Source organism: Antechinus flavipes, chromosome 1, assembly GCF_016432865.1.
Source record: "Antechinus flavipes isolate AdamAnt ecotype Samford, QLD, Australia chromosome 1, AdamAnt_v2, whole genome shotgun sequence".
NCBI lineage: Eukaryota > Metazoa > Chordata > Mammalia > Dasyuromorphia > Dasyuridae > Antechinus > Antechinus flavipes.
Window position 1 is genome coordinate 716,768,066 of NC_067398.1, and position 24,478 is coordinate 716,792,543.

General features: G+C 43.8%; 1 protein-coding gene across 2 annotated transcripts in view; it reads right to left on the bottom strand.

Annotated features, from left to right (window-relative positions):
* PISD (phosphatidylserine decarboxylase) overlaps positions 1-24,478 on the bottom strand; it is a 41,053-nt gene that overhangs the window by 12,540 nt on the left and 4,035 nt on the right. The window contains exons 2-3 of one of the 2 annotated variants that reach the window (XM_051973165.1): positions 12,900-12,979; positions 9,849-10,024 (exon numbers count right to left, since the gene is read on the bottom strand). In XM_051973165.1, coding sequence (XP_051829125.1) covers positions 9,849-10,024; positions 12,900-12,979 — 256 coding nt within the window. Of the gene's footprint in view, positions 1-9,848; positions 10,025-12,899; positions 12,980-24,478 lie in introns of those variants that run through there. The other variant, XM_051973170.1, reaches the window with a different exon arrangement.

Consider the following 24,478-nt stretch of genomic DNA (forward strand, 5'->3'; position numbering starts at 1 on the left):
CGAGGGTCTTCCTGCCTGTGCCACCTGGCTTTTTCTAAGTCCCAACCGAAATTCCAGCTCCTACAGGAAGCTTCCAGGACTGACCCCTGGTTAATATTATAATATTTCCTGTCTCTCCCGTCTACAGCTCCCAGTTTGTCCCATTAGACCGCAGGTGCCTGGAGGGTAGCACAGTGCTGGCGCAGAGCATGTACCGGATGTTTAGGGACTAACGGCAGCCACCATTCCCAGAGTCACGAGGGAAGGACAACACGGACGGGTCACCTAGGCTCGGGGACACCTAGAGACAAGGAAGGGCCAGTGACTACAAGACCAGAAGCCTGGAGTTGGGGTGTGGAATATTCACGGCACACGCGGCCAAAGGATCCCGACTTCTGGGGCTGAGAACACCCACAGAGAGGGTCCTGCTCCCCCACGTACTCTGTCCCCTCTGTCGATCAAGGCACCCAGACGAGAGAAGTGGTTTTATAACATAGATTAGTTTTAGATTATCTGTTAGCAGAGGAAGGAACGGTCTGTGGGAAACAAAACCTGTCCAGCTGTTGTATGCAAATTGATGACAAAGGACAAGTGGTAAAAGAAATTACTAAGGGCATTCACAGGAGAGTTCATGTGCCTGTACAAGTTTGGAAATCTCCCTTCACAAATGGCTGGTGGTCTCGGTTTGATGGTGGCTGGTGGAAACCGCTCTCATGGTACAGACATTGCCATCAGGGGTAGTATTCTGTTCCCGCTATGTTCACCCTGTATGATTACATTAGTAACAAGAATAGTTCGGCGGAGATCACTGTCGCGAATCTTACATACAGAGGATGCCATTAAAACGATGATTTTACAGAAAGAGGGATGGGAGGCAGTAGCAGGGGATGATCCAGATGAGGAGATTAACAAGCAATGTGTAGAGATGTTGATCGAATTTAACTACAATGTTAGTTCTTCATGAGGAAATACACATACACGCGTGCGTGCGCGCACACACACATATATTTATGAATAACAGAGGGGATTGTGTGAGAAAAAGGTGAAGAACTTACAGATCAAGCACATATTGATCAAGGACTGTTAGCTAAAGCCTTAAAGGCCTCAGTTTAGGAAGTAGGTGATTTCAGATAAGGCCTAGACAACATTCCACTGTCCAAAAGAGGATCCGTGGTGAGGAAGCATGCCATTTTAGCTAAGGTCTGGACTATGTTCCATTGTTCAAGGAAGGACACTGGTGGGAAAGCTATACATCTACTGCATTCCACCGACCAAATAGAGGAATAGACTTATGTGACCAATCACACCAGATAGAGGGGGGGATTCTGGAGGTTCTTTGGCTCACAGACCAGGATGGGGTCCACTTCTCGAGATTCTAATACTATGCGTGATCTCTGTAGTGGTCACTTTGGGTAGGTCTTTTTTCCCCAAACATTCACCACATAACCTCTTTTGGCCAGTGGAATGTCGTCCAGGCCTTATCTAAAATCACATACTTCCTAAACTGAGGCCTTTAAGGCTTTAGCTAACAGTGTCTGATCAATATGTGCTTGATCTGTAAGTTCTTCACCTTTTTCCCACACACCCTTGAGTGGATAGACTCTGGATGAGTGATAGGCCCTTGAGGAGACCCTTGAGTCAATTCTTGAGTCCATAGACTCTGAAGGGATGCTCGTCTCTGGATGCTCTGAAAAGTCTCGTCAAGTATTCAAAATGGGAGTGATGTGGGAAAGATTCCTATCTTTGATTCCCAAATCTCTCAAGTTAATGCAATTATCCTTTGACTCACAAATCCTTTGAATTCCAATAAAAGATCCGGATCTGTCCCACTCCAATCAGAGCCAACTCTGGGGCTACACCCAAAAGCCCCTCAAGCAAAATCTCCCATTATAAAAGGGCCACACTGGGAACCCCCTCTTCGCAGAGATCCTAAACATGCTAGGCATGTGAGGACCACATACCATGTCCAGTGCCTTTCTTATCTCTACCTTCACCTATACTTTAACCTTGCTTACCCAATAACAAACCTCTTTTATCAATCTAGCGCTCGGGTCAATAAATGCTTTTATGGGGACTCGCCCTACTACTAGACCTCATTTACCGCCGTAACCTTGCGCCGAATCCAAGGGGGTTGCAGGAGACTTCTGACTCCCTGTACCCCAAACCTGCCACTAGACCTCAACTAAACCCTAATTTCATTTAGGTTCCCCCAAATCTAGACCTCAACAGGAAGGCTTGGCCAAGTCTCCCACTGCCAAAAATGATTATTGTGTATGGGAGGGTGCTCCCAGGGCTAATGAGTATGTCCAAATCTGTACATAAAATAAGATTTCTGTGTGGGTCTGCTTTGTATTCTGTGTTCTATGTTAAAAGCTGAGTGAGAGTTAAGGAGTCCCTCTTGCCTGGTTTGGAAAAGATCTTTAACTGTATATAGAAAGATTAAGAGAAAACTTAAGTGTGTATGGATGAGAAGAGCATAGACTGAAAGGGATTAGAGAGTTTGAGAACTTTGGGGGGGAAATGGAAAAGCAGTGTGCTACCACTTAAAAAAAAAATGAATGAATGAAATGAAAAATGACATTTCTGTGGACCCAGAATTGGCCAATTTGTGTCTGCAGAAATAACTGTTATACAACTGTTTAAACAAACAAAAAAACATTTTAACAGATTGTGGGATTTTTGAGATTAAGTTGTAAATTACTTGGCCCTAGAAGCTAAATTGAGCAGGTCAAGTCTGTTTTTAAGTAGGCCTAATTTATAAGATTAAAAATCTTTTGAGAGAAACCGCCCCAGGGGGAAAAAGCCAAAAACCAAACTGCTTCCTCTCTGGATTTTCCAAGCTTTTCCGGGTTGGGGAATCTAGCTTGGCTAGGGAGGTGGCCCTGACAGACCTGAATTCTTCTGCGGTTTGCACTTCTGTCCCCAAGGCCTTTGACATATGACCCTTCCCCAGCATTTCTGGCATAGAAAGTGAGACAGCCCAAGGCCACAGATCTGTAGCCAGACACCTAGGTGCAAATTTTTCCCAACCTCCTTGCCCCAGGGTCTTAAGAGGCAGTCAATTTCTTAAAGTCTTTCCGTGGGATTAGAAAGGGCAGTTTTCTGCTCCCATTCAGTTTTGGGATGGTGTGGAATTCTGATTCTGAAATTATAGGCGATAATTACTACTAATTCTAAAATTATGAACTTGTTTATTCTGGTCTAAGAACTTGGAAATGTGTGCATTCATACTGATGTATTTGTTACTAGAAATTTATATCTGTATTTGATTTGATTTTAAGTTTAAAATTTTGGTTCTCTAAGAACTTACCTAAAGAAATCACATGTCATAGAATTCTCAATCCCTCTATTTTTGTCCGCCTGCATTTTTGATTTCTTCACAGGCTAATAGTACACTATTTCAAAGTCTAATTCTTTCTGTACAGCAAAATAACTGTATGGATATGTATACTTATATTGTATTTAATTTACACTTTAAATATTTAACATGTAGCAGTCAACCTGCCATGGGGGGGGAGGGAGGAGAAAAAGTGGAACAAAAGGTTTGGCAATTGTTAATGCTGTAAAATTACCCATGCATATAACTTGTAAATAAAAAGCTAAGAAAGAAAGAAAGAAAGAAAGAAGAAAGAAAGGAAAGAAAGAAAGAAAGAAAGAAAGAAGAAAGAAAGAAAGAAAGAAAGAAAGAAAGAAAGAAAGAAAGGAAGGAAGGAAGAAGGAAGGAAGGAAGAAGGAAGGAAGGAAGGAAGGAAGGAAGGAAGGAGGAAGGAAGGAAGGAAGGAAGGAAGGAAGGAAAGAAAGAAAGAAGAAAGAAAGAAGAAAGAAAGAAAGAAAGAAAGAAAGAAAGAAAGAAAGAAAGAAAGAAAGAAAGAAAGAAAGAAAGGAAAGAAAGAAAGAAAGAAAGAAAGAAAGAAAAGAAAAGAAAAGAAAAGAAAAGAAAAGAAAAGAAAAGAAAAGAAAAGAAAAGAAAAGAAAAGAAAAGAAATCACATGTCAGGGGCAGCTAGATAGCGAAGTGGATGGAGCACCAGCCCTGAAATCAGGAGGATCTGGATTCAAATCTTGCCTCAGACCCTTAACACTTCCTAGCTTGGTGATCCTGGGCAAGTCACTTAATCCAATTGCATCAGCCAAAAAAAAAAACAAAAAAAAACCAAAAAAAAAACCACATGTTTGTATCTCCTAATTAGATGAAATATATTTAAGCTACTATGTTGTTTGCTAAATTGTATATTGGGTCATTTGTAAAACTTATATGAGCTGTGCTTTAACATTCTGTCGGCCCAGCTGGATATGTGGCATAAATTTTGTGAAATTTGATCCAAGGCTATTTAGAATATTAATCTTAAGGTTTCTAAAAGCAAGAAAACATAGCGTATGAATATGTGTAATTGCAGAACAAATTGGATCTGAAAGGTGTGTAACATGTCTAAAAATAAATAAGAAGTATTGAGGAGGTGTCCTCCAGAGAGAGAGGGAGTCTGGCTCTAGAATATTTAGATTAGGCTTTAATGAAATGACACCAGTGGGGAAACAGAGTTGGGGGATGGGCGGAAGCTTTCCCCTAAACTCTGCTGCTAGGAGGGGTTAGTGGAATGACATTGGAACAAATTACCTAAGTATGAATTGGTAGAGATAATTCATTCTGATAAAGAAACACAGTTTACTTTTAAGGTTTTGTAAGAAAGAATGGGGAAGGATTGCAAATTGAGTAGCAATTCCATAGGGAATCTGCCCTCATCTGGGCAAGTGGAAAGAATGAATCAGGTTCTTTTATTTTTTTCCTGAGGCCATTGGGGTGAAGTGACTTGCTCAGGGTCACACAGCCAGGAAGTGTTAAGTGTCTGAGGTCACATTTGAATTCAGGTTCTCCGGACTTCAGGGGCTGGTGCTCTGTCCACTGCGCCACCTACCTGCCCCATGAATCAGATTCTTAAGAAATTGATGACTAAATTGACATTAGAGACTAGATGGTCTTGGACCAAATGTTTGCTTATTGCTTTATTAAAGAATTAGAACTGTCTCACCAAGTGATCTGGGACTCTGCTCAGATGAGACTGGCTTATACCGGAGGTGTCCTCATCCCTTTTTAGCCCTTAGGAAACAAGGATTACTGACTCAGGGGATACCTTTGGAGTTTGCAGTTTGCAGACGAGTGAGCACTTACTAAATCCTAGAAGAAGCAGAGTGGGAAGGACTTTCCCAGATTTGACAATGACTGAGACTGCAGTCCGAAAGCTGAAGAACACGAGGCTTACAGGACCTAAAGGAACTTCAAGAATGAATGGTCCAATGTATACATATATTGTATTTAATTTATACTTTAACATATTTAACATGTACCGGTCAACCTGCCATCTGGGGTAAGGGGTGGGGGGAAGGAGGGGAACAGTTGGAACAAAAGGTTTGGCAGTTGTCCATGCTGAAAATTACCCATGCATATATCTTGTAAATAAAAAGCTATTAAAAAAAAAAAAAAAAGAACAAATGGTCCATTAAGGACAATTTATAAGCTCTAAAAGCAACTTTGCAATTAGGAATGTTTTGGTGGGAGATGGAAATGTTTGCGCCTAGAGGAATTTTACCAATATTCGTGCTGTACTTGTTACTTATATCCCCCAAAATAAACAAATAAATAAGCTTAGAGGGATTTCTCAATTGGAAGAAGTTGAATTATCTTTTTTTTTAATAAAGAACTTATTAATGTTAACTCTAATGTTTTATTCGGGATATTCTATATTCTGTATGAGTTTTAATTGGTTGTATAGAATCACCTTAAAGTTGGACCCATCCTTTAAAGGGACTCTGAGAATAATAGCTTTTGTCTTTGTCCCTTTGAATATGTTTTTATTATGGACAATATGTAATTTAGAATTTTTCTATGTATTGGGCATTTTAAAAGCAAAATGACTCGTGTAATGTTGAACTTAAAACCATCTACTTAGATAGGAAAAATAAGCTGTGAACCTTCTAGGATGAATCTCTTACTGTTATCAATGTAAGGACATAGTCAATACTTCCAGTGAGCCACTGTCTGAAAGGAATATGCCACAAGCTACTCAGAAGAAATTGTTACAGGTGGAAGTTAGTATCTGAGAATGGATTAGAAGGACGATCTTGGCCTCTGCTTAAGGTAAGATCCTTCTGACTCAATTTCCCAGTGGTGTTCTTTTGGATAAGAACCCACCTGATTATTCCTGAGTTTGATTTAAGGTGGAATTGTTAAAATTAGGACAGTTATGTGAAATAAAACTGAGTTAAGGATGCTTTAATCTGTATCCCGTACATGCACTCAAGTTAAGGCCTGAAGGGCCTATTTTGATGCTAATGGCAAGTTTTTATAATCAGGACAAATGATCGGTAGAAGCCATGAGCACCATTCAAAAAAAACCATGTGATCATTATATCCTAAAGTAAGTGAGTACTGACCTAATCAGCTACCTGTTGCTAGCATGTTTGTCGATTTTAACGTCTCTGTTGTTGCTGCTTTTTGTGGCAGGCATCTTTATTTGTGAAAAATTACGGGGGCCATAACTGGTTGGGATGATAGATGGCCCTGCTACCTGAGCCCAAAAAGAAAACTCCCATCAGGAAAGAGATGTCTATGGAAAGCTATCCTCACAGCACTTGGTGAGGCCCTCCGATTCCCAATCTGTATTATCCAAGATGATGAGAATGAAGGGCAAGAAAGGGACAAAATTGGGTGATTTCAAAGTTAATATTCCCATCAGAAAAGACTACATTTCCAGGAGAAAATACTGATAATAGCATACTAGCAATGGCCTTGGTAAAAGATATAATCATTGTAGTACGGTTATATAGAAAGACATCAGAAAATGAGCACATGTTCTGGTTCAAACTTGGACCTCCCCTTTTAACATCTCTTGGCGGTCTTGGTTTGAAGGAGCCTGTTGGAGACAGGTTTTATGGTTTTTCCCGATACCCTCAGTAGAGTTACGTTTCCCCATATGATGTCACTTATTACCAATGTGGGTCAGAAAACTGCAAAATCATTAAGATAGAAGGTACAGTCATGGGGCTGGCGCGATCGATGGTGCTCAAGAGATAAGGGGGAAGTGGAACCTAGAAGTATAGGGAAGACTCTGAAGATGAAGTCCATCAGGCACTTGGAGAAATGTATAAACTTTGGGGTGAGAAGCTTTCAACTGATGAAAGGGAGGGGGGAATTGAATGAAGTGAGCTGGGACAGTTGTCTCACAAGATGGAGACAGGGTTCTAAAGACCCAGGGAGGGACGGCTGGGCCCCAGGGCCAAGTTTCTTTCTCCAGAGATCACGTGGCTTACAAGGAGTGGGACTTTTTCTTTGGGAGACTAAGTTGGGGCTACCTCCCACAGAAGGTAATTCAATAATCCTAAAGATGTGGCTGGGGGAAAGTTTTTCCTCTTTTATGCCTTAGAATGTGAGGTCATTTGTCCTGGCTGATCAGGGCAGGGATCCAGTCTATAGGGGATGTAATAATTCTGGTCTGTTAACTGAACCAGGCTCTCCTTGCTTAACTGCTTGTAGGGAAGGAGACGCCCTTTCTCGAGAGATCCTAATAAAAGTCTTTTCTGTTTTTGCCTTGAGAAATCTCCTTAATTTATTTGAGCCAGTGGTCTTGTCCCTCACTCCACTGTTCCCAGCATGAAATTCTGGGTGGCTGTTTCTTTGGCACCGGACAGCCAAGACCAAGAAGAGACTTCGGACCCTTGTGCTTGTGGGATTGAGCGGGAGTGGAAAGGCTCCTTGTGGGCCCCACCAAGAGCACTTTCTCTCTCCAGGCCCCCTCAGATAGGGCAGCTCCACTTGTTCTGGGAAGGGGGCAATGGAACACACAGCAAGGACGTCAGACGCCAAAGCAGCTACACCATTACTCTGAAACCCTCAGGGAACTCTGCTTCCTGTGTGATCACAAACCAGAGAAGGGCCTTCCTCTCCCCAGGGACACAGAGTGAGCCGCAGGGAGAAGTAGGGCCAGGCCCCAGGTTCTTCCCAACCCTGCTGACCTGCTCCTCATCACTTCCTACACGTTCTTATGCTCTGACAAAAGGCTTACACTATGCTAGGTGTAAGCAGGGACTGGAGAGGATGGCTCAGGGAATGGCCACATTAAAAATGATGAAGATCACAGGAAAAGCAGAAGCAGGGAGAGGAAGGCGCATCTGGCAGAGAGCCAGAAACAGCTATCAGAATCAGAGAGAGAGGTAGGGGCTGGAGTCCAAAGTGCCAAAGTGACAGCTGGAGCTACAAAGCTCCCAAAAGGCAGGGAAAAGGGAAAGAAAGAAGAAAGCAAAGGAAAATCCTGACATGGAGCTGGAAGGAAAAAGGAAATGAGAAGAGCCACGGAAGAAACAGTAGTCAGAAAGGGAGACGCAAGAGCTGGCCAGGCTGTCCATTAGGGCAAAATAAAACCTTCCCTTGTTCAGCGCCCGACCCCAAAACTGAATGAAGTTTGTGCTGCGCCTCCCACCGAGCACGGACTGAGCTGCCTCCCACAAGTGGAGAAAGTCTTGGAGGTCACCGCAGAAAGAAGTGATCCAAAAGGGTTCAAAGCATAAGAAGAGGGACCTGAGGCGGAGGAAGGGAAACTCGACCCTGGTCAGGAGGCTGGAGAGTCCAAGAGTGTTGCATGCAGGACAACGGACAAGGGCTTGAACAAGAATGACTGAGGAGAGGCCAGGAGGCTGTCGGGCAGGAGACCAGCCCCTCAAAGGCCAGCCCTACTCAGCAGCACGGAAGCCGTTATGTGCTGACTAGTTACAACAGACTTTTGGTGCCAGGGCTTATCCAAGTCAATGGCCATCTCCCCCCTCCCCCCAGCTGAGGTGTGTGTGTGTGGGGAACCGACGAGACGACCATGTCAGAGGAGAGAAGGAGGGCACATACAGGAGATGCTAGGCAGGCAAAATCAATGTTCTGGGCACAGGTGAGAGAGACAGAGCAGCGGAGGATGAGACCGAGCGGGGATTCCTGGAGGAGACAAGCGGCTCCAGGGAGAGGCGAGACATGCACTCCTGGCTGCCCCCGTGGCCATCTCGGCGGCCTCCTCGAGGCAAAGGGCGCCCACCCCCCCAAACTCCCCGCTTCCATTCCCTGAGCCCCCCGCTTCCATTCCCCTCTCACACCAAGGATCTTGTTCGGCCCCGGACGTCCCCACGAAGGGGAGGCGTGACTCTACAAAATAGGAAGTCCTTCACAATGACTCCACCAGCTTTCAGAGAGCTCGTCCTGAAGGCCGGCAGAGAAGCACATAACTGGACGACGAAAATCACGAAGAATGGCTCTCAGACTTTACCTCCATTTAAGAAAAAGAGATCAGCTTCCCACGAGAGGATAAAAGCGGGGAGACAAATTCCATGACTGAAAACATCTTTAACCTAAAACACTTCAAAGCTCATTAGTTTTGTTTTGTGTAGGCAGATTTTGGGGAATTAGGGTCACATGAGCAGGAAATGGGGGTGTCCACCCCATTTCAGCCTCCACATAGGCATGGGTATCCAAGAGCCCAATAACTAAAGGAACCCGGAATCTTCTAGGCCTTAATTTATATTTATCCACATCACAAAACTACCTCCCAACGGAGCTCAAACATCAGACTGAGAAGCCTCGGGGCTGCAGCGGCCGAGATCCCAGGGAGGCCGGAGCCACAAGCCCTGAGTGACTCCAGCTCACTAGAGAGCCCCAGACGAGACTGACCTTGTCTCCTAATGAAGCCGGCCACACGTGTGTCGGCCCCAGAAGGAGCCTGCAACTGTGGTCGTTGGCCTTCTGGACAGCGGAGCCTCCCTGAGACATCCCAACGAGGACAAAGGAGAGGAGAGAAAGTGTTCAAGAAAGAGAGAACAGGCAGACATCGGCCAGTTTCCTACCTCCCATTCTCCGGCAAGCCTGGGTGGGACCTCCAGTCCCAGCCTCTCCAGTTCTCGATCCCTGTAGTTCTCGTACTGACGGTAGCCGGCGTACCCGCCGCCCGTGGCCACCAGGAAATAGAATGGGCGCAGGCGGAAAAGGGCCCGGGGAGTGGCCGTGTGGAACATCCTTGCATCTGTAACAAAAGCCAGATGAGCTGTGAGCTGGGATGGCGTGGCTTCGGAAAATGGTTAGCCCGAGGGATCGTGATCAGAGCCCAGACAGAAGTAGATCTCCATTTATCGGCTCGACGAAACGCTTCTCTGAATGCCACGAGACGCCACCTAAAGACCCTGCTGGGCTTCTAGGGGGTCAGCGGCACTGACGATGCCCTTGGCAGCTTTCTAAAGGGCAGAAGCGGAAGATACGAAGCTTTTCTGGTCACAAAAGGCCTTTCCTCTCCTAAGGTCAGTGGCTCAAGTTGACTCAATTCCCACCAAACAAATTTAGGGTTTCATCTTGTCCAGTTTCTGGCCAAATTCTGCACCTGAACGAAGTTTAGAATGGGACCGAGTAGGTCCCTGTGGCTCCCTGCCCCCAATTAGGTTCTCAAACCCCAAAACCCCATTCAATGAATGCCAAGAGAAGACCAACAGCAGAGAACGTTCTTTTTCAATAAATCTCAAGGGAGAGTTCTACACAGTCCTCGCTAACGCTGCCTCAGACGCCTGCCCTGAGCACAAAGATGGCTCCAGAAAGCGGCACGCGTGCAATGCAGACCCCGCTGTGTGCGACTGCTGGGCCTCTCCTCAAGCTGTACAAAAACTCCACAAGATCCACTTGGGAGGAGATGGGGGGAGGAGAGAGCTAGGCTACAATCACCGGGGGGGGTAGTCTGGAACCCACTCACATCTACGAGACCACAGAGCAGTCCCCACCATTAAGCCTCAAGAAGGGATCTTCCCGGGCTCTTTTGTTTTCTTTCCTTCTGAAATCTTGGAGGGAGAATACCCTCTGATTGCACCATTGAGGTGACTGCTTTCTCTACCCATGTTCAATTTCGATTCCTGTTCTGTACTCCCATTTTATCCCACTCGGTATATATTTCTCTCCCATTTATCCTTCTCTCTCTATACCTTTACAACCTCTAATCCAGCCGAGGAAATGAAAGGAAGCAGGATACAAAGAGCTTTTTCCAATTATTCTCAAGAACTCTTAAGTCAACTCCCTGGCAGGGAGAGGCCCTACAGGAAAACACTGATCTTCCCTTAAAAAATTCAGTTCCCTCCTTTTCACAACCAAGCATAAGAAAGGAATTCTTTACCCAAAACCCAAAAACTAAGAGAGAAGTTTGGATTGTATATAATCTAAAAAGCTTTTGCACCACCAAATTTAAGATCTCTCTCTATATAACAGAAGGGGAAATGGTTGACTAGGGGAAAAAAGTGTATTCAACATCTTTGATAAAGAAACCTTTACTGTCTAAACTATATAGACAATAGAAACCTGTGAGATCAAAAGTCATTCCCCAGTAGGTAATTGATCAAAGGAAGAAAGAGCATTTCCAACAAAAAGATCTGTGAATTATAAGCAAACACATGAAAGAATGTTCCAAGTCACTGATCATCAGAGAAAAGCAAATCAAAACAGCCTTAACCTTTCAATCCATACCCAGCAAATTAAGAAAGAGGGCAAAAAAGGGACAAAGACAGGCCCACTAATCTGCAGTCGGTGAAGCTGGGAATTGGAAATGGGAATACATCTATTATTTCAGAAAGCAACTGAGAATCAGGCAGATAAAGTGGCTAAAAAGTCCGTACCATTTGATAAAGCAATTCTACTCTAACCATCTCCTGCAAGTAGGTCACTGACAAAAGGAAAAGCTCCATGTACACCAAAATCAGAAACACCGTGCTGTATATGGAGCCTGTCTCAGGAACAATACTTTCTGTGACAACTAAGGGATGGGAAACAGAGATCGACTGCGGGATAGCTAAATGAATGTAATGGGATATTCCTGGGCTACAAAAATATGAAGAATATGATAAATACAGAGAAACTTGGAGAGGCTTATATGAATTACACCAAGTGAGGGAAGCCCAGAAAACATCAAAGTAAATGGAAAAACAACAACAACAAAAAGTGAATATTACAAAATTACTATAAACTAACAGGACCCCAAAGACATAAGAAGACGTCCCTTTCCCCCAATTGCTTCTACAGAGGGAATGACAAAAATCATAAAGAACAGCTCTCAGACCTTAGCTCCATTTAAGAAAAACAGATCAGCTTCCGCGAGAGGATAAAAGGAGGGAGACTGCCTTGGGAAGGGCAAATTCCATAACTGAAAACACCTTTAACCTACTCTACAGGGAGAACACTGAAGTGATTCTTTCTTTCAGAGATATCAAAGTGATATTAAAAAAACCATTTGGTTCAACTTCAGCTTCTTCTGTTGGGCCCAAACACACGTCTCATACAAGTGACCCTTCCTCCAACCTCTCGGATGGCACTGGGGCACGACCTCCTTCCCTGATCGGGGAAGGTTTTTCAGACTATCTGCAGCCCACACTACACCTCTCTGCAGCCGCTGGCTTGGCTACTGGTTCAGCTGAAACTGGAGCACACACTGGTCTGTCCTTGGGCCTGGCCCTTCTCCTCAGCTTTTCCTCCACAGCCAGGCTCCTGACCCACCCCACCATGGGAGGCCCTGAGCCAGACATCAGAGGAGACCTCAATTTGTCAGCAGAAAGGGAAGAGGCCGTCCTCATGACTGCCACTTGGCACTTTTGCTTTTAGGTGTCCATGTCCCAATACCCAACAAAGAACACTTGGCAGACTAGGGGAGGTGACGCTTCAGAGAGCCATGTTGGCAGCCATACGTTTTAGGAGAGGCTCACAAAGTTATTTAATAAATTATCAAACTGCAGGGCATCCCTTGGTTATATGAGAGAACGTAACTGACAGCAGCTGGCCGTTGATCACGAGCCTCCAAGGGCCCGGGGGGTTCTAGCTGTGTGGACATCAGCAGAATCTGCCAACCAAAGCAAAAGAAGAGATCTGCTACTCACCAAGACGAAACGTGTGGACAGGTAGCTGCTTCGAGGACAGAAGAAAGCGGCTCAGGTAAGGATTTCTCCCCTGATGGAGGCTACAAGTGGACAGAAAAGCACAATAAATATGTGGTTTTACAGAAGAGTGAATATTTCATTCAGCCAACATGACCAATTGCCCACTTGGTGCCAGGAACTGGAAGGGATCCAAAGGAAGGGAAGATGGACCCCCTCAATCCCCAAGAATGTAGAGTTCAGGAGGGGTTCTTAGGCTAGCCTGGGTCCCTGCCTCTGGGCCTCAGTTTCCTTCTCTGCAATAGGAGAGGGTTAGACCACAACATGTATACAAAGAGAATAAATGACAGGGGCAGCTCAATGACGCAACGGATAGAGCCCAGCCCTAGAGTCAGGAGGATCTAAGTTCAAATCTGGCCTCAGACACTTAACACTTACTAGCTGTGTGATACAGGCCAAGTCACTTAACTCCAACTGCCTCAAAAAAAAAAAAAGACAGACTGTTGAAATGCAGTACAGAGGCTGAAAGCGCTAGAGGAGTTTGGAAAAAGAAAAACAAATTTTGTTTCTGACTGGGGAGGCTAGGGGAGGGAAACGTATGTTAGGGGTCTTAAAAAAGAAAGCTTTCTACCGGCTGGGACTGATGTGAGACCACCCTAACCTCAGCACAGAGTTGGGCTGCACATCTGGATAAAACAGAGTTTGTCAGTGGGGTTGGAACACAGGATATGAATAGTCACAGAAGAAGAGAAGAGCTGGGGAGAAAGAAGACTAGATCAAACGTGGAGGACGTTGGATATCAAGTGAAGAAGAATGGTCCTCACTCATCAGGGCACAGAAAACTGAAGACCTAGTAGGAGACGGGGAAAGTAAAACCGAGAAAGACTACAGCACAATTAGGAGTAAAAAGAGTTTAAACTAAACTAGGTTGATGGCTATGGAAACAACATAGTAGACTGGCCAAGATTTCTATTTCAGTCCCCAAAAAAGGGCAAAGGTTACCGTCCTGGAAAATGTCAACCAAGAAAATCTGATCATAGATTCCTGCTCCTTTAGAGCTGATTTTTTTTTTTTTTAATGGGGAACAGGGTCCAAACCTATGATTCCATGGTAGGAGAGTGCTTCCAGCACAGAAATTCATTCCATTAGTAGAGATCAGCCCCTTGTTGGTGACTTACAGTATTAGATTTGTCTGGAAAAACCCAAGTTTTGCTGTTATGTGTCAAAAGCAGGATTCGGGTCTCCCGAGGGATTCTTAAGCTTCCAAACTCTCAACATTTCAGTGACCACCTAGGCTTCAATTTGACAGGTCTCAACATGCTCTCACAGCTGACATGAAGAGAAAAAAGCAAACCATTTGCCTACCAATGCCATTTATGTCTAGTTGGGAAAGAGTAGTTTGTCAAACCATATTCCACAGGGTGATTTTTTTCTTCTCACATCTGAAGTTTAAAACATTTCTAACATTGGTTCTTTTCCTCTCTAGCTCTAAAGCAGGTGAAGAAAGAAATAACTGAAATAGGAATCAACGAGTCCAAGCTCTATCAATAACATCTGGAGTGACTCTGAGCAAGTTACTTCTTCCCTCTTTTGCAAAATGAAAGAGTCAAATGGGATGCTAAGGTTCCTTTCAATACTAATGATCTACATTTTAAAGCCCCTCCCGATTCTGAATTCTGTGTTATATTAGGAAATATACTGATGAATGGGAAACACCCGTAAATCCAGGATGATGAAGTGCCTTAAGTTCTTGCCATATTAAAAGACTAGTTTGGAAAAGCCTCAAGGCAGATGGGATAACTGGGTTCAAGTGCTTAAAGGCCTGTCATGGAGAAGAGAAATTAGCTTTATCCTTGACTCCAGAAGACAATCACTGAAGACAATGGGTAGAAGTTGCAAAAAAGCAAATATAGGGGAAAACTTATTGAACCAATATAGCAAATTCCAAGCTAAATGAACTGGAGGTCAGGTCTACTGAAGGAGTCTGGCTTGGACCTGAAAAGGAACCTCTCCTCCCGTAGATATGATGATTGGTCATCATGGAAGGGAGAACTGTATCTAATCAGCTGCAAAGTCTTGTCATTCCCACCTCCTCCCCCCTGTCGGCTTCCTACCTCTCATCTCCTCCTTCCCTCCCAACCATCCTTCCCACCCAGGAGCCAAAGCAAATCTCTTCCTAAAGCAGGGGTCTGACCAGGTCATTCCCTTGCTCAACAAGCTCCACTATCTCCCTGTCGCCTCTCCACTATCTTTCTGTCACCTCTCGGATAAAGCGCAGATGCCTTTGCTCCATCCTGACCATCCTTCCCATCGGTATGTCCCTCGATTGCTAAACTCCTTCCACATGACTCTACTTCACATACTCCACAGTCTGGCAAACTGGGCTTTCTTGTCATTCCTCATATTTCATCTCTCCTGATCTATGTCTTTGGGTTTCTTTCCCAGCATTTCTTGAAAATTTATGTTTTTCTGAATTCCAAATCCTGAGAGGAAAACAATCCATCAAGAATTAGAGGCAGAATTAGAATTCTCTTGTGAGAATTAGAGGTTAACAATCAACAAAGAGACGTTAGTGGATCAAAGGAACCTACTGACATCAAGCTGAAAGCAGGAGCAAGACATGCTGACATGCAGAGTCAAAGGAGAAGGTCAACTTCTCCAGGAACTGGGACAGAACACAAAGGAAAGCAGCAGTCCTGGTCTAATGGGATAGTTGGGCTTTTAAGTGCTTTCACGTGGTCCTAACTCCAACTAAGAATGAATCATTTGAGAAAATAAATAGGAATTAATTTATGTGCATAGTGGACTTTATCCTGATGGCCTAAGAAAAAAGCAAACTAAGTCCTAAAATGGGCGATTTCACCTGATTCCATGTGGTACGGTTTAATCTTGTCGGGAGCTCTAAATGCCACATTATTTGAAGACCAATTATGGTCGCTGGCATTTTCCAATGTTTCAATATTCACTTTTGACTACAGTTTTTTGTCAATACTACCAAACTTAATAATTCTTATTGGCAAAACAATTTTTAGATATCCATAATAATGAGTAAAGAATATGAAGAATGGTGAAAGTATTTTAAGAAAAATAAAAGAAATCATTTAGTCATTGATGGATGTTTTAAATCACTATTACGGAGATCTGCTATGGAGGTTCACGATAATAATAAACTGCATTTATTGTCATATTTTTAGCAGAAAACTTTTGAAACTTGTAGTACAGCTTATCTCAGAAAAATAATTCATTATTATAACCATCCACTTTAATTTTTAAAAAAATTTAAGTAAAATATTTTTCCACTCATGGAAAACCTTCTGGGTTTCATGATCTCCAAATCCTCACCCTTCGACAAGATAAAATCACTCCTTTTTCACTCCGTTGTGTCCCCCTCTCCTCTCTTCACCTTTTTAATGTCTTTGTGGTCTTCCTCCATTAGTTTATGAGCTCTGAGGAAAGCAACTGACATAGCTTTCTTTGTCACCCTAATATTTAGTATAATGCCAGATACAGAATAGGTGGTTCATAAATGTTTACCGACTACTGACTGAGAAATATAAAAAAATTATGACTTTGGGAATTCCCTGAAATTTAGATTCCCTAATTCCAAGGATTATTATTGTCGGGGATTTGGAAACGCTACTTTGTACAAACTATTTCCTACTCCCGAGACAAATTCTTTCCTTCTTTTGCCTCACAGAATCCCAATTCTTTCAAATCTCAGCTCAAATATCCCTGCTTATAAGAGGCCTTTCCTGATTCCCTTGCTGGGAGTACTCCTCACTTCCTCCATATTTTATTTTGAATATATTTTGTATATTTTTACATGCTCCCTCTCCAAGAAAATGTAAGCTTCTTAAGGCTAGGAACTGGTTTGTATTTGTCTTTGTATCCAAGGCCCTAGAACATAGTAGAGGCTTAATGAATAACTGCTGATCAATTAATTCTGAAATTCTCTGATCATTCACCTTATTTCCAAGGGCCTCGCTACGCTAAGTTTATTAACAAGGTTTCCCTCGTAGTGAAATTCTGAAATTGTACACATTTACTTCTAGCAACATCCCTGTTCTACATGCTTAACTTCTATCAAAGGAAAGAAATAAAATATGGCGAAGCCACCAAAGTTTGAATTTTTTTTTCTGGCTAAATATTACACCTTCACTAGTCTGCCTTCGCTGCACTGTATCAAAGTGAGTCCTCTTGGCCTGAAAATGGCATTCAACTGTGAGCTTCTGCACATTCGACCAAGCTGCAAAGGCTCCCAACAGTCAGACTGAGTAAACCAATTTCTCTCAGTCTCTCAGATGATTCTTTTTTTTTTTTTTTTTATTTTCAACATTTTTTACTTTGAAAATCTCATTTCCAAAATATATAAAGAACGTAATAGCATTTAACGATTAAGAAATGTTTTAAATTAACATATTGTGAAAAGATAAGTACTGGCAATTCTTTTATTTTTTAAAATAAAACCTTTTATTTTCAAAACACATGCACAGATAGTTTTCAGCATTCACTCTTACAAAACTTTGTGTTCCAATTTTTTTCTCCTTCCCTTCCCCCGACTCTCTCCTCTAGATAGCAAGTAATCCAACTAAACATGTGCAATTCCATACATATTTCCATAATTATCATGCTGCACAAGAAAAATCAGATCAAAAAGGAAAAAATTCGAGCAAGAAAACAAGATGCAAGCAAACAATGACAAAAAAAAATGAAAATGCTATGTTATGGTCCATACTCAGTCCCCACAGTCTTCTGTGGGACTCTCTCCATCCTAAGACCACTGGAACTGGCCCATCAGGTGACTCTAAGAACATTTATAAATGAAACAGAAGAACAACCAAGAACTGTGAAAGTGGTAGGCGATCAGCCAGGCTGGACTCGACTCTCTGGGCCCAGAACAACTCAGTCTATGGGAATATCACACCATCAAACGTAAAGGTCGTGGCATTCACTGCAGCTCAGCAGCACCTCTGCTCTCAGCCTCATTTTAAAGAGGGCATTAAGGTCCATCATCACTTCACTCTTCCTCCTCCTTCCAGTTTTGTCTTGCCTTTGCCTCCTGCCACTCTACTGTGAGTTCTTTGAGGACAGAAGTTGGCTTTCCTTTTTGGATCCCTAGGGCTTAGAGTAGTGCCTGGCACACAGTAGGCATTTAATAAATGCTTATGGATTTACTGACTCGATGCTCTACATGAAGAAATGGAAATGGTGCTCATGAAAATGGGAAAAATTATTATACATGACCTAAAAATACATACAAAGGAGGAAGCCATTTTAAAGACATTCAGATCATTTTTTTTTTCATTCCTCTAAAAGCTGAAAAGATATCTAAAAGAAAAGGGAAAGAGATCCTCCAAAATGTCCAAGAAGACACCAGCAATCACCAAACAAAAGGCCTTCTTTCCTGTTTCTATAAAATTTTTCTGAGTGGTTTTTATACACACAAGGAGGTAATCTGGAACCCTTAATGAAAACATTTAAATCTTTTTAACAGATCACCTCCATTCATCACAACACTACTGACGGCAAGATATAGGGACTCTGAGCACCAACGGCTGCTTGTTGTGGTGGTTGTTTTTAATTACAAAACTGCATTTGACTCAATAAACCAAGCAGCCTTAAAGATTCTCCCTTAAAAAAGGTGAGGAGTGTTCTCTGGCATACAGGTGAATTACAGAGATTCCTGGGTAAACAGAACCACAGACCACAGTATCCAAAGATTATCTGTCAGTGTTCAGAATGCCTGATAAAGATGTGTGTGTTTGAGACAGAGAGAAGAGATAGAGAGAGGGAGAGGAAGAAAGAGGAGGAAAGACAGAGAGAGAGAGAGATGAATAGATTTGTTCAGGATCACAATGCTAGTAAATGGTGGAAATAGTAGAACCAAAACACAAAATCAAGTTTTCTAGCAGACCAATTAATAAGTATTTATTAAGAAATTATATTTCATGCTAGGAGCAGAAAGAACAAAGAAAAGCTACAAGCACTGTGCCTATGAGGACCACGGGCAGACCAAAAATAGAGTTAATCATAATAAGAAAGACTGAGAAGTGCAGAAAGGATTCAGACAAAGCAAAGAGAAATCTGAGGAGGGAAAGATCGCTTTCATGGGAGAATGTTCCTGCCCTTTGAATAAAAGATTAGCAAGAAGAAAACTCCTACTAATAGCCTGATACATTAGTAATTCCTTCATTAATTATTTAAGAGTGACGTATGGCTTTTAAGGACTACAGCAAGATTGTTTTTGGTTGATCGACACCATTGTCAGGAAACATTGTGGAAGACAAGAGAATTGTGTACAATGCAGTCACGGTACTGAATGGTGAAACAGGTCATGCAACTATGCCCAAAGAGCTATCAAACTGTGCATACTCTTGGATCCAGCAATGTCTTCCCAAAGAGATCATAAAAAGGAAAAAAGAACCCACATGTACAAAAATGTTTGCGGCGGCCCTTTTCGTAGTGGCAAGGAACTGGAAACTGAGGGGATGCTCGTTGGAGAGTGACTGAATAAATTATGGCATGTGATTATGGAAGATTATTGTTCTGTAAGAAATGATCCGGAGGATGATTTTAGAGAGGCCTGGGGGGACTTAGAGGAATCGATGCTGGGTGAAGTGGACGGGACCAAGAGAACATCGTTCACAGCACAATAAGATTATATGATAATCAATTGTGAAGGACATGGCTCTTTTCAATAATTGAGATAATTGAGGCCAGTTCCAATGATTTTGTGATGGAGAGAGCCGTCTGTACCCAGAGAAAAAACTATGGAGCCCGAATGTGGATCACAACATAGTATTTTCACCATTTTTGTTGTTGTTTGGTTTTTTTCTCTCTCCTTTTTTTCCTTTTTGATCTGATTTTTCTTCTGCAGCGTGATAAATGTGGAAATAGAAGAATTACACGTTTAACTTATATCAGATTGTTCACTATTTTGGGGAGGAGAAGGGAGAACACAAGGTTTTGCAAAGATGAATGTTGAAAACTATCTTTGCATGTATTTGGGCAATAAAAAAGCCATTATTAAGAAAAAATAGGTCATATAAAAATAACTTCTGAGAGTGGTCGGTGCCCTTAGAGCTGGCATGATGCTACTTTACGACTCCAGGTAAGGCCTGCCATCTAGTCATTCCTGGGGACTTCTGGCACATAGATTGCCATTTAAATGAACACTGAAGATGCTGTATTGGCTACATATCCACTCTGCTCCATTTATTTACATCTGCAGTTTCTCTTTCTTTCTTCTGAAGGCAATCAGGGATAAGTGACTTGACCAGGGTCATATAACCTATTTCCTGAGGCCAAATTTGAACTTAGGACCCCACTCTCCAGAGCCAGTGATCTACCCTTTGTGCCACCTAGTCGCCCTTACATGTGCAATTTCAAAACATTTTTTCCTAATGAAATATTTGGAATCTTATCGGGTTAGAGAGACTCTTTTTCAATTCTTCTACTATTCTCTAAGCCTTTGTCTACAGGCTGAGGCAAGGGAAGGCCAGGTACCTGAAGCTTCGTCCAATGACCAAAGGGCACAATTATTATAAAAAAAGGGGAGGAACCCTGTCTTAGAGACTTGCCTGACAGCAAGAGGCTGTTGGGCAATGAGCTTTTATAACGCGCCTGGCACTGTGCTAAGGGCTGGGCAGTCACAGAAAAGCAAAACCATCGTTTCTCTTTTCCGGAAGCTCATGTTCTAATGAGGGAATGTACAATAAAGATGTACACAATGTCACTGGAAAATAAACTCAAAGGGAAGGGTCTAGGGATGGGAGAAACCGAGCAAGGCTTTCTGCGGAAGGTAGGATTTGAGCTAAATCTTGAGGAAGGAGAAGCCAGGAGGGGATTGGAGAGGGGAGGCGTAAGGCTGAGGACTAACTAAGCAGCCGTGCTTCCAGCACGAGACAGAGTCCGAGAAGAGAAGGGACGGATGGGAGATGCTGTGAAGGCAGAAACCAGACTGGACCAATAGACCGGCAGGTCTGTGGGTACCAGGAAAGACCAGTAGATAACTGGAGACCAAAGACCCAAGCCACGTGGGAGATGACAGATGGGCAATCGAGGCTGCACCTCGGAGGGGTCGGCCTTGAGACAGAAAGCTCACCATTTTGTTCTGAAACCAGGTGCAGAGACCAGAAGAGGCCTAAGGGATGCGAGATGGAGAGGGGAAAAAAAGAAGCTCCCCAATGATAGCTTCGATTTCTCTGGGGGAGGATGAGGCAGGGCCGTGTTCTGCTGGGAGCGCATGGGGGAGGCCTTAGGAATGAGAAGAATACTGCGGTGGGTGGCACAGAGCAGGGAGGGCCCAGCCGAGAAGTGACAGATGTGGGAGGGAGTCAGGCAGGGGTTTCGTGATTTTCTCCACCTCTGCATCAGTTAACATGAACAGGAGGGGAGAAAGCAGGAATTGAAAGTAATTCCAATTTGGCAAGAGGTGACCAAGACAGGGCAAGAGTTTCCAATACATTGTACAGAGTGGAGCTCAATAGCCAGGGGTCAAGAAATGAAAAAGAAGGCAGGGTGATAGTCTAGGAAAGAACTGCTTTGTGACGCTCAACCTAATTGTAATGGTTTTTTTCCTTGCCTACTCAACGGGTGGGAGAAAAGGGAATTCAGTTCAGAATCCAAAAGCGAAAATAAAATTAAAATTAAAATGGAAATTTCTTCCCATTTAGGGGAAAAGAGAAAATAGGTTCATATAAATCACTGACATTCTTCTATGCAGGATGACTCAAGCTTTAGTACAGTTTGTTTTAACAGCTTAAAACTGCGTTAAGACTTAGGGTCACCTCGTATTATCAACAAAAGTCAAGAAGAATTCAGGGAGTGCTGAGGGCTGCATATGTCCATCTGGGAGTCGTCTCCATAGAGAAGATGATTGATCTCAGGAGACTTGCTGAGATCATCCAGAGGAACGAGAGGAGAGGACACTGCACAGAGTCTTGGGAAAAGATACAGGGAGGAGGCTGAATGAGCAGAGATGTGGAAACAAAAGAGGGGAGACTGGCCAGGAGCAGGGCAGCAGGGGCATTCAGCCATCACCGCAACGGAGCCCCCTCCCCACGAGGCGTCACTTCCCATCTCCCGGTGGTGGCCACTCTGCCCTAGAAGTCACCGACTCGCTTATATCTCAAACCTTCTGGCACTCACTGAAGCCCAGCTCCCTCCTGCTAACACGCCTTCCCTGCCTGTCCTCCGGGTCCCGCCTCCTGGCCCCCCAAGGTGGGAGAGTCCTTGCTCCTCTTGAGCAACTCTGGTCCTTTCTCTTACCCACTCGCACTCAGCAGCTCCTCCTTTAAGATCCACACTCTCAAAACCTGATGGCCGTCCCCAATCGGCTCCCAGAATATTCTTGTTCTTTTCTCAGTGAGCTCAAGACCTGGCTCAGACTTTCTTTCCATCACACCTTCTGTTCTCACAGCATGAGACGTCAACAGCCATCGGAGGTACCGCCAATCCTCCTGGTTCCCGAGTGGGCTACGTTTCCTGCACCACCAGAGCTGCACAAGATGGGCATCCCCTCGATTCTGGCAAAATTCCCGAGTGTTCTCCCTTCCACGAGCTCTGAAACGCCGTTATCTGACCATGATCTTCAAACATCCCATCTTTCCCTAGGCTTCTTCTTCAAACTCCCCAATTTTTTTTGACTAGGAGATTCTTTGTCTCACTCACTACCTAGCCTTAATCACTGACTGGGTACGGCCTCAGTCAGTCTAAGGCCGAGGCATGGCCACTGCATCCAGGACCTTTCAGAGGCGATCGCTTTTGCTGGCTTTTCAGAATTTTCTTAGTAAATCAAATTATCTACCACGGCAATAATTCTCTTTCCTCTTTGCCTACGGCCCTGCCTTCAACGTCTTTTCCTCCTCTTGTTGTCACAGCTCATATAAATCAGACTAAGTTAAAACAGGAGAAGGGATGATGGACATCCTTACCAGAAAGGCCTCTGACTTTTCTCTATGCCATTATATGTTTGGTTTAAGAGCAATATTGTCAAAAAAAAAAAAAAAAAGAATCATTTATCTCTATGCTTGTGTGTGTGTGTGTGTGTGTGTGTGTGTGTGTGTATAAAATAAAAATGGAGGATGGATTACATCAAAAGCCTTTTGCAACATTTATTAATATACTGATGTGATTTTTCACTATTTCAGGCAGTCAATAAATCAAGTGCTTGCTACGTGTCAAGCACTAGCCTAAGCACTACCTATAATAAAGGAAAGTAAGACAGCTCCTGTTAGGAGAGTTGCCACTCTGAAGGAGGAGACCCCGTGCCAAAAAACGATGTCCAAACTGTATCTAGGGTCGATGTGAAATCATCAGGATAAATGAGAGAAAATCAATAGCGAGAAAGTGATGGAATTAAGGAGACGCTTCCTCTAGAAAGCAGGATTTTAGCTGGGATTGGAGGAAGCCGGGAATCACAGAGGAGAAGGGCAGCACTGCAGGCACGGGGGACGGCCAGTGAAAGTGCCAGGAGCCGGGAGATGGAACAGCAGGAAGGCGGGTCCACAAGAGAGATGGGAAAGAGGATGTACAGCAGGGTCAAGCGCATGAAGGGCTCTGAATGCCAGAAGACTTTATATTTGATCCTGGATATTTGAGGAAGGGGAGTCATAGAGCTGTACTTTAAGATCATCTTGAGGACAGCTCGTTAGTGTAGTGGACAGAGCACCAGCCCTGAAGTCAGGAGGACCTGAGTTCAAATCTAGCCTCAGACACTTCCTGGCTATGTGACCTTGGGCAAGTCACTTAACCCCAATTGCCTCAGGAAAAAAAAAGATCACCTCGACAGCTGAGAAGGGAGGAAGGCCTGCACCTGGGTGACAGCAGTGTCACAGGAGAGACAGGACGAACACAAGAGATTTTACCTCGGCAAAAAGCACGGGTCTTGGAAACAGAATGGGAATAAGAGCGAGGCAGCGGAGATGACGCCAAGACTGCAAGTCTGGGACAGCCGAAGGATGGGGGCATGGGCCAGGCCTGGAGTCATGAAGACTCATCTTTTGTGAGACCCTTCCTAGCTGTGTGACCCTGGGCAAGTCCTTAACCCACCTGGTCTCAGTTTCCTCATCTGTAAGCTGGAGAAAGAACTGGCCCCCCACTGCAATAGCATTGCAAAAAAAAAAAAAATCCAACGGGGGTCTCGAAAGGTCTTACTGAAATGACTGAACAATCAACAAGCAGACTTAAGAAGCTTAGCAGCCAATAGCTGATACCATGGGAGCAAACGAGATCAGTGAGTGAAATGACAGAGAGGAAGAGAAGGGGACCCGGGCCAGAGCCGGGGACCCCACAGTTAACGGCCAGAATCGAACCCAATATCTAAACAATTTTAGATACGCGCAGCTCCACTTTAGGTACTTTTGTCATTTGGTGGAGGCGGGTCCTGAAAAGAGGCAGCTGGCTGGGCCCAACGGGGCCCAGCACCGGGCCTGGCGCCCAGAAGAGCCCCGGACGCCTCCTGACTGTGTCTCCCTCTCTCTCAGGAGCAGAAGCCTCAGTTTCCTCATCTGTGGGAAGGAAATGAGGTGGTGGGGACAGCAGTAACAGGTAATGCTTCACAGGACAAACGCGCTATTTGT